This window comes from Thalassophryne amazonica, chromosome 7, assembly GCF_902500255.1.
Source record: "Thalassophryne amazonica chromosome 7, fThaAma1.1, whole genome shotgun sequence".
NCBI classification, from domain to species: Eukaryota; Metazoa; Chordata; class Actinopteri; order Batrachoidiformes; family Batrachoididae; genus Thalassophryne; species Thalassophryne amazonica.
The window spans coordinates 2,958,733-2,976,412 of record NC_047109.1 but is presented as its reverse complement, the minus strand read 5'-3'; the positions used below and the strand labels follow the sequence as shown (position 1 = coordinate 2,976,412).

The window sequence follows — 17,680 nt, the reverse complement described above, 5'->3', positions numbered from 1 at the left end:
GAGACACAGAGAACCTGCTGGGGTTTATTGAAAGCTTCATTCAGGCTGAGTTGTCACTCCAAGATCCTGATCTCACTGTACAATGCTGCCACCGTGCTTTGGGTCCCAAACCACCACAGAATGCCAGGCCCTGCTCCGTGCTGATCCACTTTTTAGCACACAGAACCAAGGATTTGGTGCTTCGCTCGGCTTGAAAAAAAAGGAGAGATTCGCCTCAATCAGCAGCACGTATACTTTGTCCAGGACTATCGGGCAGAGACTCAGAAGAAGAGGAGAGCCTACGCCCCTATCAGAAAAGGGGTCTCCGTTTTCAAACCCGCCGCCAGCTAAGCTCCGTGTATTTTTGGACGGGGGCCCAGTCACATATAACAACACAGCTGATGCTTATACCTGACCTTAACGGTAATGACGGCCCCCACACAACAGCACCGCTGGAGAGACTGGATGGACTGTCCTGGGAGACGGTGGGGGCCAAATGACACAACCCGGGTGCTCATGGAGAGAGAGCACGGAAAAAAATCAGTGGATTTCATCATGATGCCGGGGACACGGCCTCCTTGCCAAGATAAACACCCCGCATATATTTATTTAACATGCCTGCGGTAAGATTTACGATCATTCGGTGTTTCATCGATTCCCATGGTGCCTCTGGCGGTTGCCTACACTTCCCAGAATGCACCGCGGAGCCAGCAGTAAACAATGGCAAGCGAGCGCTGATTCAGCGAGCTCACGGGCGATCACGATTACACTTTCTCTCAGGTTGAGAGGGTTGTCTAGAGGAGGAGTTAGCACCTGTGATAAACATCTGTTGTGCCCTGATGGCGTCGTGTTGTCCATGCCTAACGAGGAGCGTTTGCATTGTGCCCAGAACTCTGCTGAGGCGACCTCTCGCGTGAGTCACGGACTGCCACACGGCGCCAGATGTCACAACTGCAAAACACTGAAGAGTGATCCGATCCAGTGTAGGGACTAAGATCTGAATAAAGTCGTGAAAAGACACAGTCGGACATGTAACATCTCTCAGGTCGCCCTCTCTAATGTTCACACAGTATACTACCTCACTGACTGCTAGAAATACTTTACCATATCTGAGTGTGTTGGAGCCGGTTTAAAGGCTCTGATTGTGCACTGAGCTTCTACTCACCACTGACTATAATGAGTCATTTTGTTTTGGAAGTCGATTCTTTACTATTTTTCTCTGTTTGTTCACAAGTCAGAAGTTTCTTGTTTTTGATTTCTACCCATGTTCAAATGTTAAGGTCACCCTGGATGTGTAAGTTTATGTCTCAACAGCAGCTCTTAATGTCCACGGGTTAGAGAACCCAATCAAAAGAGGAAAACTCATAGCTAAGATGAAGAGAGAACAGCAACACATCATCTTCTGGCAAGAAACTCACCGAACAAGAGAGGACCAAGAGAAATTATCAAAAATGGGCTTTAAAAAGACATTTTATTCTTCCCATACAAATGGACATACAAGGGGTGTTACAATATTAATTGCAAATAAAGTAGACTTCCAGTTATCCAAACAGAAAGGTGCTTTGTTTTGGTGAGGGGAACAATAGACTCCACCAAAGTAACTTTACTGAATGTACACAGACCTCCAGGACACGATAAAACACTACAAGATAGAATATTTGATCTCGTGGCAGAAACCTCAGGTGTCATGATGTGTGGAGGGGACTGGAATGTGCAACTGCATCCTTCCCTGGATTCCTCAAACCCATGAAAAAAAATTAAGTCTGAATCACTGTATATTAAAAAAAGGACTGAAAGGATTGATGTGTGGAGGGACTGTCACCAAGTGGATAGGGACCTGAATGAATGAATTGAATTGAATAAATGAATGAATTTATTTGGCACACAGGCTTAACAATAACAACAAAAAAAACTGATACACAAGACAATTCCACAGTGACATAGCAAAGCTTATAAACACCCACCCCATATATATATATATATATATATATATATATACATAGTCATTACCAACCCCCACAGCAAGCACACAGGCGACAGTGGTAAGAAAAAACTCCCTCTGATGTATTGAGGAAGAAACCTCAAGCAGACCAGACTCTAAGGGGTGACCCTCTGGTTGGGCCATGATACAGACACATTTAACACAACACAAACTCAAATCCCATCATCATAAACATATCTAGTGAACACCATATCTTTATATAAATATTTAATTCTGTGAATATTTGGACATTGTTTGAATTCTTCTGTTAGATTATTCTATTTTGGGGGGGGGGGGGCACAAATACTGTTTACTGTTTATTTCGAACATGTGACACAAAGTAAGTGCAGAGTGAAAAAGACACGACAAACCCAATATAATTAGACAAATAAAAACAGAAGAGAAATAAATAAATAATTAACACTATGTACCCAACATAGTGAAGCATCAGCTTATTTATCCCAACCCTTACTACCCCCACTACCAATTATTACATATGCCCCAAATATGTATCTACACATCTACACACACACATACATATGTATATCTACACTCAACAAAAATATAAATGCAACACTTTTGGTTTTGCTCCCATTTTGTATGAAATGAACTCAAAGATCTAAAACTTTTTCCACATACACAATATCACCATTTCCCTCAAATATTGTTCACAAACCAGTCTAAATCTGTGATAGTGAGCACTTCTCCTTTGCTGAGATAATCCATCCCACCTCACAGGTGTGCCATATCAAGATGCTGATTAGACACCATGATTAGTGCACAGGTGTGCCTTAGACTGTCCACAATAAAAGGCCACTCTGAAAGGTGCAGTTTTGTTTTATTGGGTGGGGATACCAGTCAGTATCTGGTGTGACCACCATTTGCCTCATGCAGTGCAACACATCTCCTTCGCATAGAGTTGATCAGGTTGTCAATTGTGGCCTGTGGAATGTTGGTCCACTCCTCTTCAATGGCTGTGCGAAGTTGCTGGATATTGGCAGGAACTGGTACACGCTGTTGTATGCGCCGGTCCAGAGCATCCCAAACATGCTCAATGGGTGACATGTCTGGTGAGTATGCCGGCCATGCAAGAACTGGGACATTTTCAGCTTCCAAGAATTGTGTACAGATCCTTGCAACATGGGGCCGTGCATTATCCTGCTGCAACATGAGGTGATGTTCTTGGATGTATGGCACAACAATGGGCCTCAGGATCTCATCACGGTATCTCTGTGCATTCAAAATGCCATCAATAAAATGCACCTGTGTTCTTCGTCCATAACAGACGCCTGCCCATACCATAAACCCACCGCCACCATGGGCCACTTGATCCACAACATTGACATCAGAAAACCGCTCACCCACACGACACCACACACGCTGTCTGCCATCTGCCCTGGACAGTGTGAACTGGGATTCATCCTTGAAGAGAACACCTCTCCAACGTGCCAAACGCCAGCGAATGTGAGCATTTGCCCACTCAAGTCGGTTACGACGACGAACTGGAGTCAGGTCAAGACCCCGATGAGGACGACGAGCATGCAGATGAGCTTCCCTGAGACGGTTTCTGACAGTTTGTGCAGAAATTCTTTGGTTATGCAAACCGATTGTTTCAGCAGCTGTCCGAGTGGCTGGTCTCAGACGATCTTGGAGGTGAACATGCTGGATGTGGAGGTCCTGGGCTGGTGTGGTTACACGTGGTCTGCGGTTGTGAGGCTGGTTGGATGTACTGCCAAATTCTCTGAAACGCCTTTGGAGACGGCTTATGGTAGAGAAATGAACATTCAATACACGAGCAACAGCTCTGGTTGACATTCCTGCTGTCAGCATGCCAATTGCACGCTCCCTCAAATCTTGCGACATCTGTGGCATTGTGCTGTGTGATAAAACTGCACCTTTCAGAGTGGCCTTTTATTGTGGGCAGTCTAAGGCACACCTGTGCACTAATCATGGTGTCTAATCAGCATCTTGATATGGCACACCTGTGAGGTGGGATGGATTATCTCAGCAAAGGAGAAGTGCTCACTATCACAGATTTAGACTGGTTTGTGAACAATATTTGAGGGAAATGGTGATATTGTGTATGTGGAAAACGTTCTAGATCTTTGAGTTCATCTCATACAAAATGGGAGCAAAACCAAAAGTGTTGCGTTTATATTTTTATTGAGTGTACATACATATATACTGTACATACATACATATGCAATGCGTGTGATTTTATACTACATATTTACAAGATAGAAAAACAAAGTGCACACAACTAAACAATGATCAACAAAACACCCTAACCCTCAACACCCTTCCTCCTCCCTACACCTAGAAAAAAACATGTACCTATACCGCTGCTTAAACTGGTTCATACTTGGACATTGCTTGAGCTCCACCCTCAGTCTGTTCCACATCCTCACTCCACAAACAGAAATACAAAAACCTTTTAATGTTGTACGTGCCCACTGATGATTTAAGTTAAACTCCCCCCTCAGATTATAAGCCCCTACTCTATTAAAGAACATGTTTTTAATATTTCCAGGAAGTAAATTTTTTATTGCTTTATACACGATTTGTACTGTTTGAACCAGATCAGTAAATTTTAAAATTTTGGATTTTAAGAATAGTGAATTTGTGTGGTCTCTATAACCAGTATTATGAATTATTCTTATAGCTCTTTTCTGCAGTTGAATAATGGTTGTGTTGTACATTTATAATTATTGCCCCAGACCTCTGCACAATAGTGTAAATATGGTAAGAGTGAGTTGTGGTCCAGAATGTATTTAACTTTGTTCAGAACTGAAATGCTTCTTGACAGTTTGCTCTGTATATGTTTTATATGAGACTTCCAGTTTATTTTATCATCAATTATCACCCCAAGAAACTTAGTTTCATATACACTTTCAATAAACTTCACCTTTTTCTCTCACCCTCATGCCGTCTGCCCATCTTTAAAATTAAAAACCCCGTTACCAACCAGATGTGCTTTACACCAGATGAAATACATAAATCATTTGAAATATATTATAGGAATTTATATAGTCAACCTGAACTAACCAAGCTCTCGTTAGTAAAGTAGTTTCTAGATTCTCTGGACCTTCCTTCAATTGGCGTAGAACAAAACAAACGGATAACCGCTGATATAACACAAGCAGAGGTCGATAAAACCATCTCAAACCTGAAAGCAAGCAAGGCACCAGGCACCAGCTGAATGGTATCAGACTTTTAGGAAGTCTGTAGCACCTTTACTGCTAAACTGTCTTCACCGTGTTTTTAAAGGAGGCGAGACTCCACCATCCTGGAAACAAGCAATAATATCCGTCACCAGGAAAAGACGAAACGGAATGTAATTCATATCAGCCCATCTTTGTCTTGAACATCGATTACAAAATTTTTACTTCAATAATTGTTAGCAGACTGGAAAATATCATCCCTCAACTGGTTGATACAGACCAGACAGGATTTATTAAAAATAGACGAACACAGGATAATGTGAGGCGAACATTACACCTTACCGACATTATGAGTAGGAATAATATGAAATCTTTAGCAATTAGTTTCGATGCTGAAAAAGCCTTTGATTCTGTACACTGGGAATATTTATATCTGGTCCTACAATGTTTTGGCTTACACAGTACAATTATAAATTGTCTGAAATCAATATATAATCTGTCAGTGGCCCGGATTAAAATAAATGGCAGCCTTTCAGGTGCAATTCCCCTGGACAAGGATGCCGTCAAGGATGTCCATTGAGTCCAGTTGTCTTCGCACTTTTCATAGAGCCACTTCCCCAAAAAATTAGGGAGGATCCAGAAATGAAGGGAATTGTATTTAAGGGAAGAGAATACAAATTATGTCTATATGCTGATGATGTCTTGGTGACCTTATCAGACCCTGATGCCAGTCTACCTAATATCACGTCCAGCCTCTATCAGTTTGGACTCTACTCGGGTTATAAACTAAATATAGAAAAAACTCAGACACTATGATTTAATTACACACCCAGGGAGGATATAAGTAAAATGTACAAATTTAAATGGAAAACAAAAATCATGAAATATTTAGGCGTTAATATTACTAAAAATCTAAACAAAACATATGAAGCAAATTATGGCACTATGACGAACAAAATGAAAAACGATTTGGACAGATCGGCCCCCTTAGCAGGGGTAGTGGCCAAGTGGTTAATGCGCTTGGTTTCAGTTCAGAAGGCTCCGGGTTCAAATCCCACCCCTGCCACATTTCTCCATGTAATGTGGAGTTGCGTCAGGAAGGGCATCTGGCGTAAAACCTGTGCCAATTCAACATGCAGATCCACCTTGGATTTGCTGTGGCGACCCCGAGTGCAAACAAGGGAGCAGCTGAAGGGACTTACTTTTTACAGACGGGCCCCCTTAACACTCAATTTATATAACCGAATAGAAATTATAAAGATAATTGTTTTACCTCAAATGTTATTCCTTTTCCAATTCTTATAATAGGAAATCCCTAGTAAACAGTTCAACAAGTGGGATTGAACCATCTCTAGGTTTATATGGTGGAACAAGAAACCGAGGGTACGCTATTACAATTACCAAGAGATAAAGGAGTGTTTGGTAAATTACTATAGAGCAGCACAATTGCAGTATCCTGTTTACTGGTGTGAAGACGGGTATGATGCAAAGTGGAAGGAGCTAGAATTGAGTCAAATTGACGTCCCCCTTCAAGCTCTGCTGGGTGATAAATGCCTCATTACTATACATTCAGAAAAGTTAAGCACTTACACTCGAGTCCCTCTCAACATCTGGTTCAGAGCGCTCCGTAATCCCCTTTTAGAGAGAGAAAGACAATTATTAGAATGGATTGAACATGATGGGGATTTTAGACCAGCACAGATTGACTTCAGATTTAAGGAATGGACCAGAAAAGGCATTACCTCATACTGTGTCATCTCTTCTGGATCTGACCTTGAAAGTTTCCAACAACTGCAGGAAAAATTTGATCTCGACAAGCGTGACTTTTTCAAATATTTGCAGCTCAGGCATCATTTTAATAAAAATGTTAAAACATTAGAAAACAACTATCAAGATATTAACATCTTTATTGATGCCTACAAAGGTAAACCCTATAAGAAGAGGCTTTCCAGAATATATGTGTGCCTAGGGGACTACAAAAAAACATCAGCACTATACATTAAAGCACATGGGAAAAAGAGGCAAAAATAATAGTGACAGAAAGTGAGTGACTCAACATGTACCAAATGAATTCCACTCATTCGGGGTAATGGAGGGAATTCACGGGGAAGAATATTGTTGGGTTTTTTTATAACTCCCAAAAGGACCTATGCTCAGACGGGCAGGGCTGAATCTGGGCTTTGTTGGAGACAATGTAACAATGTGATGGCTGACCAATTTATATTTTCTGGGGTTGCCCATTGATTCACTCCTATTGGTTAAAGGTAGTCAAAGAGATAAGATTAATTCTTGGCTTGGAAATTTAACATAACGTTCAAACTATATATTTATGTAATCTACCAAATGAAATTAACTCTCGGAATAAGTACCTTTTGAAAATACTACTGATAGCAGGGAAAACAAAAATCAATAACAAGGAAATGTCTTAATCAATCAATTCAATCAATTTTTTTATATAGCGCCAAATCACAACAAACAGTTGCCCCAATGGGGACGGGCGTGCGCACGGTGTCGCGTGGTGTCTCCGGTCCACACAGAGAACTGAGTAATTTCAGCTTTTTTTTCATTCTTTGTGGATCATGAGATAATTCCATCATGTGCAGCCAAGGTCGCCTGGTGTCTAAGACATTAATGAGGCGCTGTGACTCCGCTGACTGTTTTGACGGAGCAACTGTAGTGCAGAGTACCAGGGGGACTTTTCCTCAGCTATGACAAAGAATTAAAGTATTTTCAGGTGTCATTTTCTTCAGGACGTGTTGATGAATCCACTAAAACTAACAGGTAAGACTTTATATTTACTTTGTGTGTGAATTTACACCGCATGAGGAAGCCTGTAAAAATCCATAAATTAGCCGCATTATTGTTTAAGCCGCAGAGTTCAAAGCGTGTGAAAAACGTAGTGGCTTATAGTCCGGAAATTACAGTAAATTAGCCCATCTTTGAAAAGCTGACTTTATATTGGACAATAAAGGAATAAAATTTGCAGCCTGCAGAGCCTAAGGTGAACCAATTACATTCACTCCCAAAAAACCAGAGAGAGTCAGATGGAAAGAAAGATCAGTTTGTCTGAGATGCTGTGCAACTACATTTATAGGCAAGCATTCACTTTTATTTATGTTAAGCCAATATCCAGAAAAAGAGCCAAAATTTTGGAGTACTGTCTTAATAAATGTTAAGTGGTTTGTTGGATTTGTGATATATAAAAGTAAATCATCTGCATACAGAGCAACACTATGCTCTGTACTCCCACGAGTCACACCCTGAAACAAGGAAGAGGTTCTGAGACTTATTGATAATTTGTCTATTGCTAATGCTGCGTTTACACATAACGACGACAAGTCACGAATGCCACGAAGTGCACATTCTTGGCCGCTGATCACGAATGTGATTATTCGGGGCAGAGGCGTCAGGTGTCCTCAGGAACTGCTGCAACCTGTTACCACACGTTACGATTAATGGCACATGTTGCTGGAGAATTATCAGGAACCATTACGCACAGTCAAGAATAGTGTTACGCGTTGTTACGCGCTATCGCACGCTATTGCGCGTAACAGTGCATTGTTAAGTTCTGTCACATTGTGAACGAGGTGAATTGTCGCCACACACACACCCATATTCATCCATCCGAATTCAGATCGCTCCAGTTTTTCAGAAGAACTTTGTGACTGCATGCGTAGTTGGGCTCTGTGCCATGGAGTGGTGCAGAGAGGAGGAGGAGGACAGAGCCAGATGTGTGGCTTCATGCGGCCCTCGTCTGGCGCATTTTCCCAAACATCAGGCACATGCAGCAGGTGGAACACCTGCATGAGCGCGCTGAAGAGCACTGAAATTTGACTTTTAGTCGACTTGGTGTCAGCAATCAAACTGAATGTTGTGCAGCAGGGTTTAATTATGCGCACGTTTCTTCCTCTGCCGGACTGGAGGAGGTGCAGAGATGTCTGGCTGCACGTGAGTCTCCTCTCGCTCCTCTGGTTCAGACTTGTTCTCCCGCTCATCGGTTACAGCAGGTGGAACTCCTGCAGGAGCATCCTGAGGAGCTTCAGCAGGAACTGTGGACCGACATTTGGAGCCGAGTTTAATTGTGTGCACGTGATTGAAAACTGATTCGTCGTGGCGCGCAGTGAAATGTGACGCTGCGTTACAAGTCGTGTCAAATCTTGACAGTTTCCGTGTCACTTCGTAATAACGCGTGACAGTTTGGGCTCCAAGAACATCACAGGAACCACTATGAATGTTGTCACGTTCTATTAAGGATCAATAGTCATCAAGACGGATCAATACGCTCAGTTGCGACCTCCACGATGTGGAGGAAGTCCACCAATCCATTTTCTTCCGCTTCATCCGAGGTCGGGTCGCGGGGGCAGCAGCTTAGGTGCACCGCAACTGACAATGTGTGACATTAACAACATCACACACACTTTTAGTGACAAATACTGAACACAGTCTGGGTCTCGTTAAGAAGCTCTGCAGCTCCAGTTCCACCATCAGGAAAAAGAAAACACATTGATAATAATAATAATAAAAAAAACCACATTTGAATCTGCACACGCCCAAATGTGTCAGCGCTGGTTATCGTTAGGATCAGTTACACAAATAAACTATTTACCCACCAAGCAGCCCCCAGCCTCATGCGCATTTACGCATCACATATGATTTGAACATTGATGGAATGAAAATGTTTCCTTTTAACAAAAAGAAACTCCTCATGTGACGGCGCCTTTATAGCAACATGTGTGCAGTCAGTAGCTCCAATTACATTCAGACTTTTGTTGCAAATTGAGCTTTAATGTTGGAATGTGATGTACCTGGATGAGAGTCGGATGATTGTGTTCCACACAGCTGGCACGGCTCGGCTCAAGGTTGACTGGCACACTCCTGACCAATCGGCCAGCTCCCACTGGATTGCCCCTGTTGCCAGGAAGCCCAGTGTGGTCAGCACCTGTGTGGGCACAGACAACCCCCTGGCTCCTCACCGTATTGTGCTCTGGGCTGGCCGCAGATCTGCATCCAAGTCCAGTAACTGGCCTTGGTAATCGAAATCGGCGTATGAGCCAGCTACCCTCATTTACAAGTTAATCCTTGTGTTCCCTGAATACACACTCTCATTGGATTACACCATTTGTAAGGTCCTCTAACAGCACTAACACAGCCACTGTTAGTGTCATTTTACACATCACTGTGTGCATGTTTTTATATCCACCCATATAACTGCAAACACATGGGTGTGTTAAATGTTCATCAGTGTGTCTCTGTGTGTTCCTCATCACGCTGATGACTTCATGTTTTCACACTATTAACGGTTCCCAGCATCACCTCTACGTGTCTGCAGGAACAATAGCTGTAGAAAGGTGCGTACGCCAGCCAGGATTTTGCACCGCACATTTCCACGCCGATTTCACTTTTGATACATCTGAACGTTGGCGTGGAGACGGACGGACGCCGTGTTTTTGTGTACGCAGCCTTTGTACATGAGAGTCCACATGGCGAGTGGACCCTGTCAAAGGCCTTTTGGACATCTAATGGTAGACGTGCTGTGTCAGGTTTTTCAACGTTCAGTACCTTCTGACATTGTGGAACAGATGATGACGTGTCCATCAGTGTTCTTGACATGTGACCTCGTCATCCTGTCCATAAATCTGTGTCTTTGTTTCCAGATGTGCACGTCCTGTTGATGTCAGACATCCTGGTTTTCCTTCAGGAGAAAGACCAGAAATTCACCTTCCCAGCTCTGGTTAGTTCCTCTTCCTACTCCTCTTCTGCTGCTTGCTAGCCTCCTTTCAGTCTTTCTCCTCTTTGTTGTCTTAATGAACTGTCTGTCTGTGTGTCAGGACAAGTCTCCAGTCATCTCTCTAAACAATCTGATTGTGAGGGACATAGCCAATCAGGAGCGTGGGATGTTTCTCATCAGTGATTCCAGTCCTCCTGAGATGTACGAGCTTCATGCTTCATCCAAAGAGGGCCGGCGGACCTGGATGAGCCTGATCCAGCAGACAGTCCAGAGGTCTGTCTCTCTTTAATTATTTTTCTCACTGTGGTGCCCAGTCTCACATACCTACAGCCATTTATGCAGCGGTTGAGCTGAAACTTACTACATGGTTAACAATCAGCATGTCCAAAAAACATATTTCAGACGAGTTTTGCAAAATGTTCAATTTTGACCTTGACCCTGGACAATGACCACGGCCACTTTTCTACTTGCCACTTTAAACCTCATCTTCTGCAAAGCTACTGTATCAGTGGAGCTGAAGTTTGGTGTGTTTGTTCCTGCTCACGAGGACAACGTTTATTTGAGGCGCCCCAATCTGATTTCAATATGGCTGCCATAGCGGCCATATTGAAAATGCCACCGAGAGCCGTTGGTCTGAAGTGGAGCTGATGGAGCTGAAATTTTGTACAAGGGTTGCAGGTAGGTACTTCCACGACGTATCCGACAAGTTTTAAAGTTTTGTTTTGTTTGTATAATTTTGACCTTTGGAGTTTGTCCACACCCACTATTCTGGCTGAAACTGTGATGTCATTATTTTTCTGCATGAAGATGATCCCTGGACCAGTTCTTTCTGCTTCTGCTTTCACTCGGTGCACCACAGCACACCTGATATGGATCTGCATGCTGATTTGGCACAAGTCTTACACCGAATGCCCTTCACGACCCAATTCCACACGTACGAACCACTTGTCCACCGTGCCGCCCGCTGAGGTCGTCCCTCCTGATAACGGCCCCTTTAACGCGTGTTGTGATTTTTGGCTGTAGAAATAAACTGAAGCTGCCAGAATGAGCTTCTGTTCCCGCGTGCGCCTGTTTGTCTGCGGTGCCACGGTGACAGAAAGAAATCAGGGATGTAAGACTCGGGTCAAAGGTCAGTGATGTCGCTCAGCTGTCTTTAGTCATTAAAAAGGAGACAAACACAGACTGACATTTTAAAGGACGGGAACAACAGACGACGCCTCCTCAGCGACAGTACGTGTTGATATTGTGTGTGAGTACTGCATGTGACTGCTTAGTACTGTAGTACTGTAGTACTGGAGTGCTGAGTATCATTGTTGTTGTGCACAGCTGTCCTTCCAGAGACGAGTTTCCACTCATAGAGACGGAGGATAAAGCTTTACTGCGCAGACTGAGAGGTACAGCAACTCCTCCTCTTCTTCACCTCCTCTTTTTCACCTCTTCCTCTTTACCCCTCCTTTTTACCTCCCCTTTTTCACCCCTCCTCTTTACCCCTTCTTTTCTCCTCCCCTTTTCACCCCTCCTCTTCACCTTCTTCTCTTCACCTCCTCTTTTTACCTCCTCCTCTTCCCCTCCTTCTTTTCACCTCCTCTTTTTCACCTCCTCCTCTTCACCTCCTTCTTTTCACCTCCTCCTCTTCCCCTCCTTTTCATCTCCTCTTTTTCACATCGTCCTCTTCACCTCCTGTTTTTCACCTCCTCCTCTTCCCCTCTTTCTTTTCACCTCCTCTTTTTCACCTCTTCCTGTTCACCTCTTTTTCACCTCCTCCTCTTCACCTCCTTCTCTTCACCTCCTCTTTTTCACCTCCTTCTCTTCACCTCCTCTTTTTCACCTCCTCTTCATCTCCTTCTCTTCACCTCCTCTTTTTCACCTCTTCCTCTTTACCTCTTTTTCACCTCCTCTTTACCACCTCCTTTTCACCTTCCTCTTTTCACCCCTCCTCTTCATCCCCTACTTTTCACCTCCTCTTTACCTCCTCCTCTTCACCCCCTCCTTTGAGGGGGTTTATTAGACCCCATTCCTACCAGGCTGCTCAAGGAAGCCCTACCATTATTTAATGCTTCGATCTTAAATATGATCAATCTATCTTTGTTAGTTGGCTATGTACCACAGGCTTTTAAGGTGGCAGTAATTAAACCATTACTTAAAAAGCCATCACTTGACCCAGCTATCTTAGCTAATTATAGGCCAATCTCCAACCTTCCTTTTCTCTCAAAAATTCTTGAAAGGGTAGTTGTAAAACAGCTAACTGATCATCTGCAGAGGAATGGTCTATTTGAAGAGTTTCAGTCAGGTTTTAGAATTCATCATAGTACAGAAACAGCATTAGTGAAGGTTACAAATGATCTTCTTATGGCCTCGGACAGTGGACTCATCTCTGTGCTTGTTCTGTTAGACCTCAGTGCTGCTTTTGATACTGTTGACCATAAAATTTTATTACAGAGATTAGAGCATGCCATAGGTATTAAAGGCACTGCGCTGCGGTGGTTTGAATCATATTTGTCTAATAGATTACAATTTGTTCATGTAAATGGGGAATCTTCTTCACAGACTAAAGTTAATTATGGAGTTCCACAAGGTTCTGTGCTAGGACCAATTTTATTCACTTTATATATGCTTCCCTTAGGCAGTATTATTAGACGGTATTGCTTAAATTTTCATTGTTACGCAGATGATACCCAGCTTTATCTATCCATGAAGCCAGAGGACACACACCAATTAGCTAAACTGCAGGATTGTCTTACAGACATAAAGACATGGATGACCTCTAATTTCCTGCTTTTAAACTCAGATAAAACTGAAGTTATTGTTCTTGGCCCCACAAATCTTAGAAACATGGTGTCTAACCAGATCCTTACTCTGGATGGCATTACCCTGACCTCTAGTAATACTGTGAGAAATCTTGGAGTCATTTTTGATCAGGATATGTCATTCAAAGCGCATATTAAACAAATATGTAGGACTGCTTTTTTGCATTTACGCAATATCTCTAAAATCAGAAAGGTCTTGTCTCAGAGTGATGCTGAAAAACTAATTCATGCATTTATTTCCTCTAGGCTGGACTATTGTAATTCATTATTATCAGGTTGTCCTAAAAGTTCCCTAAAAAGCCTTCAGTTAATTCAAAATGCTGCAGCTAGAGTACTGACGGGGACTAGAAGGAGAGAGCATATCTCACCCATATTGGCCTCTCTTCATTGGCTTCCTGTTAATTCTAGAATAGAATTTAAAATTCTTCTTCTTACTTATAAGGTTTTGAATAATCAGGTCCCATCTTATCTTAGGGACCTCGTAGTACCATATCACCCCAATAGAGCGCTTCGCTCTCAGACTGCAGGCTTACTTGTAGTTCCTAGGGTTTGTAAGAGTAGAATGGGAGGCAGAGCCTTCAGCTTTCAGGCTCCTCTCCTGTGGAACCAGCTCCCAATTCAGATCAGGGAGACAGACACCCTCTCTACTTTTAAGATTAGGCTTAAAACTTTCCTTTTTGCTAAAGCTTATAGTTAGGGCTGGATCAGGTGACCCTGAACCATCCCTTAGTTATGCTGCTATAGACGTAGACTGCTGGGGGGTTCCCATGATGCACTGTTTCTTTCTCTTTTTGCTCTGTATGCACCACTCTGCATTTAATCATTAGTGATCGATCTCTGCTCCCCTCCACAGCATGTCTTTTTCCTGGTTCTCTCCCTCAGCCCCAACCAGTCCCAGCAGAAGACTGCCCCTCCCTGAGCCTGGTTCTGCTGGAGGTTTCTTCCTGTTAAAAGGGAGTTTTTCCTTCCCACTGTAGCCAAGTGCTTGCTCACAGGGGGTCGTTTTGACCGTTGGGGTTTTACATCATTATTGTATGGCCTTGCCTTACAATATAAAGCGCCTTGGGGCAACTGTTTGTTGTGATTTGGCGCTATATAAAAAAAAAATTGATTGAAAATTGATTGATTATTTTGTACTTTCTTGTCCTCCCTGTCCTCTCCTGATCCAACTCGTTCTCCTCTTGCTGACTGTCTCTCCTCCTCAGCTGACATCCAGCAGAAGGACAGGGAGGTGCTGGAGCTCCTGCAGGAGAGAGTCACTCTGTTCTCTGACTTGATGGAGGCGGCAGGAAGAGGAGACACAGTTTCACAGTTCAGCACCTCCTCCAACAGGAACCTGTTCCGAGCCGACACTCCTCATGCTCCTCAGGCGGAGCCACTGCTCACTGCTGCTATCTCTGAAGGTACCAGGCCTGTGATTGGCTGCATCTCAGAGTGCAGACCATGAAGGATGTGTAACGTTTGCGTTTGGAGTTCTGGGATTGTTCATTTCCTGTGAGGTCACAGGGGGCGGGGCGTGGGCGGCTAACATCACCATCCTTAAATGAGCCTCGCCTTCTCCAAAAATGATTGTTTCCAAATTCTTCTGCTCTCTCTCTGATTCAGTTGACAGTCTTGCTGCCTTGTTGATGGGATCGAGTGTTCAGCGCTCCACGGTAACCAATGGCAACCAGGACATTAGCAGTGAGTCATCATGCAGCTTTTAAAAATATTTTGATTTTGTTGCATAAATGACACCTGAGCACATGACAGAGAATGAACGCCCAAACAGTTCAAGCTTTACTGGGTTTGTCCTCTGCTCTTGTAAGGTACGAGGACACATTCACCCCCCCGTGAGGCGTTCACTGTCCTCTGCTCTTGTAAGGTACGAGGACACATTCACCCCCCCCCCCCCCCGTGAGGCGTTCACTGTCCTCTGCTCTTGTAAGGTACGAGGACACATTCACCACCCCCCCGTGAGGCGTTCACTGTCCTCTGCTCTTGTAAGGTACGAGGACACATTCACCACCCCCCCCGTGAGGCGTTCACTGTCCTCTGCTCTTGTAAGGTACGAGGACACATTCACCCCCCCCCCCCCGTGAGGCGTTCACTGTCCTCTGCTCTTGTAAGGTACGAGGACACATTCACCCCCCCCCCCCCCCCGTGAGGCGTTCACTGTCCTCTGCTCTTGTAAGGTACGAGGACACATTCACCCCCCCCGTGAGGCGTTCACTGTCCTCTGCTCTTGTAAGGTACGAGGACACATTCACCCCCCCCCCCCCCCCCCGTGAGGCGTTCACTGTCCTCTGCTCTTGTAAGGTACAAGGACACATTCACCCCCCCCCGTGAGGCGTTCACTGTCCTCTGCTCTTGTAAGGTACGAGGACACATTCACCCCCCCCTCCCCCCCCCGTGAGGCGTTCACTGTCCTCTGCTCTTGTAAGGTACGAGGACACATTCATCCCCCCCCGTGAGGCGTTCACTGTCCTCTGCTGTCGTAAGATACGAGGGCTCATTCATCCCCCCTGTGAGGCGTTCACTGTCCTCTGCTCTTGTAAGGTACGAGGGCTTATTCATCCCCCCTGTGAGGCGTTCACTGTCCTCTGCTGATGTAAGGTACGAGGTCACATTCATACCCCCTGTGAGGCGTTCACTGTCCTTTGTTGTTGTAAGGTACAAGGACTCATTTGTCCCCCCTGTGAGGTGTTCACTGACTGCTGTTTTAAGGTACAAGGACACATTCATCGCCCCCGTGAGGCGTTCACTGTCCTCTGCTGTTGTAAGGTACGAGGGCTCATTTTTTCCCACTGAGGCATTCATTGTCCTCTGCTGTTGTAAGGTTCAAGGTGCAAGAACTGAGGCACAGATTAATTCCAAAGTTGACATAAGTGTGATGTCGTGTTATGACGACTCGTTTTTAAGTGAAAACTGTTCATTTTGATGCCGTCACAGGAAAAGCAGCAGCTCTGAGAAGGTTTAGTGCAGCTAGCTACACGGCCACGAGTCAGAAACACAGCCTGTTTAAAACCGCTTCTCGACGCTCAGCTTTGTGCATGATTATAAGGGCCCCTTCACACATAGTACGAATAAGTACAAATCAGGGTGAATCACAGCAGAATAGCTCGTATGAGCGAACCATGAAAACATTGAGCTGATGGGCAGGCGTGAACGATGCCACTATGACGGTTTCTTGCACGCGGGAACACAGTGCAAGCAGCTGCTGTGAAAATAAGAAATTTTAAAAAACATACCACCCCTGGGATTCGAACCTGCAGTTTGCAAAAGCTCTGATTGCCAGCCAGCAGGGTTCAAGCTAGGACCGTTTTAGTGCTGGAGAAATTATGTGATTGCGGCCCCCTGAAGCTATATGGTTTTTGGTTTTATACCACTAAAACATTCTTGGCAACCTTATTTTAACTCATTTTTGGTGGTTTTATATGCATTGAACACAATAATAATGAACAAAAAATGATATTTATGTGATATTTGTAAGATCAAAGTATGCACACACATATGCACACACACACACACATGTATGCACACACACACATATATACACACACACATGTATGCACACACACACACACATATATATACACACACCTATATACATGCACACACACGCACTTATATACACACACGTATATACACACACCTATATACATGCACACACACGCACTTATATACACACACGTATATACACACACCTATATACATACACACACACATATACACATATGCACACACACACACAAACATGTGCACATACATACACACACATATGCACACATACACAAATATGTGTGCATACGTGTGTGTATACACCCTCGAGTCAAACTAACTGTCAGAATGCTCGTAGCACGGGCTGAGGCGGAGGATTAGCAGCAATCTTCCATTACAGCTTATTAATTAATCAAAAATCCAGACAGAGCTTTAATTCATCATTATCTATCGTCCACCTGGTCGTTACTGTGAGTTTCTCTGTGAATTTTCAGACCTTTTGTCTGACTTAGTGCTTAGCTCAGATACGATAATTACGAGGTCT

At 43.9% G+C, this 17,680-nt stretch overlaps 1 protein-coding gene across 1 annotated transcript in view; it reads left to right on the top strand.

Annotated features, from left to right (window-relative positions):
* Positions 1 to 17,680, top strand: part of arhgef2 (rho/rac guanine nucleotide exchange factor (GEF) 2) — a 194,337-nt gene that overhangs the window by 98,852 nt on the left and 77,805 nt on the right. The window contains exons 11-15 of the mRNA XM_034173482.1: positions 10,776 to 10,852; positions 10,950 to 11,122; positions 12,176 to 12,243; positions 14,862 to 15,059; positions 15,262 to 15,339. Coding sequence (XP_034029373.1) covers positions 10,776 to 10,852; positions 10,950 to 11,122; positions 12,176 to 12,243; positions 14,862 to 15,059; positions 15,262 to 15,339 — 594 coding nt within the window. The remainder of the gene's footprint in view (positions 1 to 10,775; positions 10,853 to 10,949; positions 11,123 to 12,175; positions 12,244 to 14,861; positions 15,060 to 15,261; positions 15,340 to 17,680) is intronic.